Source organism: Echinococcus granulosus, assembly GCF_000524195.1.
Source record: "Echinococcus granulosus chromosome Unknown EG_S00238, whole genome shotgun sequence".
Classification (NCBI taxonomy): Eukaryota; Metazoa; Platyhelminthes; class Cestoda; order Cyclophyllidea; family Taeniidae; genus Echinococcus; species Echinococcus granulosus.
This window is the reverse complement of record NW_020170618.1, coordinates 46,890-48,452: the sequence shown is the minus strand read 5'-3', so window position 1 is coordinate 48,452 and position 1,563 is coordinate 46,890. Positions and strand designations below refer to the sequence as shown.

At 41.4% G+C, this 1,563-nt stretch overlaps 1 protein-coding gene across 1 annotated transcript; it reads right to left on the bottom strand. All coding sequences in view use genetic code 11, as the record gives it.

The window, feature by feature from the left end:
• Positions 1 to 668: 668 nt before the first annotated feature.
• EGR_10594 (hypothetical protein) lies at positions 669 to 807 on the bottom strand (the record flags this gene model as incomplete). The annotated part of the gene is made up of 2 exons (XM_024499843.1): positions 669 to 737; positions 784 to 807. The coding sequence occupies 2 exons, from the start codon at positions 805 to 807 to the stop codon at positions 669 to 671; spliced, it is 93 nt and encodes a 30-aa protein (XP_024345748.1).
• Positions 808 to 1,563: the final 756 nt, after the last annotated feature.

The following is a 1,563-nucleotide window of genomic DNA, read 5'->3' as shown; positions in this document are numbered from 1 at the left end:
CTACCTTCTCGGCATCGTCAGGCGATGCGTTATACGACAAACTCAGGCTTTATTGACTGGATATCACCCTGTTAAAAGTAACCTTCGTTTTGCGCTAATGCTTCCATGCTAGTCCAACAAGTGGCATGTTGTCGAATAGCGCTGACTGCGGCTCAGGTGTGTGTGGAATTTGCTAAGCGAAAGGGGCTTGTGAGGTTGCAAGGAAATTAATGGAAGTGGGGGATGGAGAGAAAGGAAGCTCTTTATCTCCAGTCGTGCCTCAATTGCGCATCCAAAGAAGTTGCATAGTCGTGAGTTACTGCTAGACATCCTTTGTTCGCTTAATGCCTCCGAATTTATTAGTGGATTCGCTTGTGTTAATTTGAGCTTGTTTGGCAGCAGTATTTTTGTACTTTCCGTCAAACGGTTTAATGTATCCATTTTTGGTTGATAAATAATGCTGCATACTTCTGTTAACCCAATTATTTATTCCAACTTCTGCGGATCTTGACTTGTCAAGATACGCTCAGGTTGTGGCAGTTTTGAAGGCATGCCTCGCTTCCTTCCTGTTGGTATCGGCAGTTGTTCTGAATGCCGAAATGTCAGGCGGTTGGCTTCACCCTAAATAATGCCTCCTCTCTCCGTTTTAATGCAAATTGCATGGACAAAATTGTATGCTGGCAATTGTTCTAGCCACTTTGAACGGTAAGGTCGTGCTCATTTGGAAGCGTACTCAATTGTTGGATATGTTTGAAGGTCTGAAGAGGCATAGAAAGTGCGTTTCGCCTTTGCATTATTATATACCTTGTCAATGATACGAATTCTCATTTATCGACCTTGTTTTCTTGTAAAGATATGACTATTTTTGTCCCGACAGAAGGATATCCCCTAAAAGGAGGACAAAGATGGTTAAGGTGTTCAGCTATCCCAGCGTATTTTTTTCCTTTTTATGATTCACCAGAATTAGTCTATTCCACACGGTTTAATTATTCGCTTTTTTCTTCCTTTAATAACATACCACTTTGAATCCTGCTCCTCCAACACTTCAAGTGTGTTCCTCAATTTTCCGAGTTATCACACTCTTTTTTTCTCAAAATCACGATAAGCATATTTTGAAGTGTTTCATGCCTTGCTATTGTATTGAATTACATGAGCCTTCCAACTTTCAAGTTCAGCGTGTGTTTTATGGAGCAACGCTCACGCCCCATGTGGTGCAAGCCTTCACCCAACTTATTCCCTTAAATCGTCTTCAAAGGTAACACTTCCAAGCTTCACCATATTATGGGGTTTGTGTTTAGTCCACTTCCTTTTTAGACAGTCACTCATGAAATGACAGACACATTTGTCCTTAACAAGGAGTCTCAAAAATGTTCATGCGTGTCCATTCTTCTTAGGCCTTGTTGAACGAATTTTACACATCTATTATTTGGTAAGGATTTTCTTCTGCTAACCGCAGTAGAAGCTAATCGGACAAATATCCACTGAAAGCACACTATACCCCTCATTTGAGAGGCGTTTTCAAAGAACGACCGCAGGCTCCGGTAACGAAATCCCGATCCTATCAACTGGCACAAATACTAACTC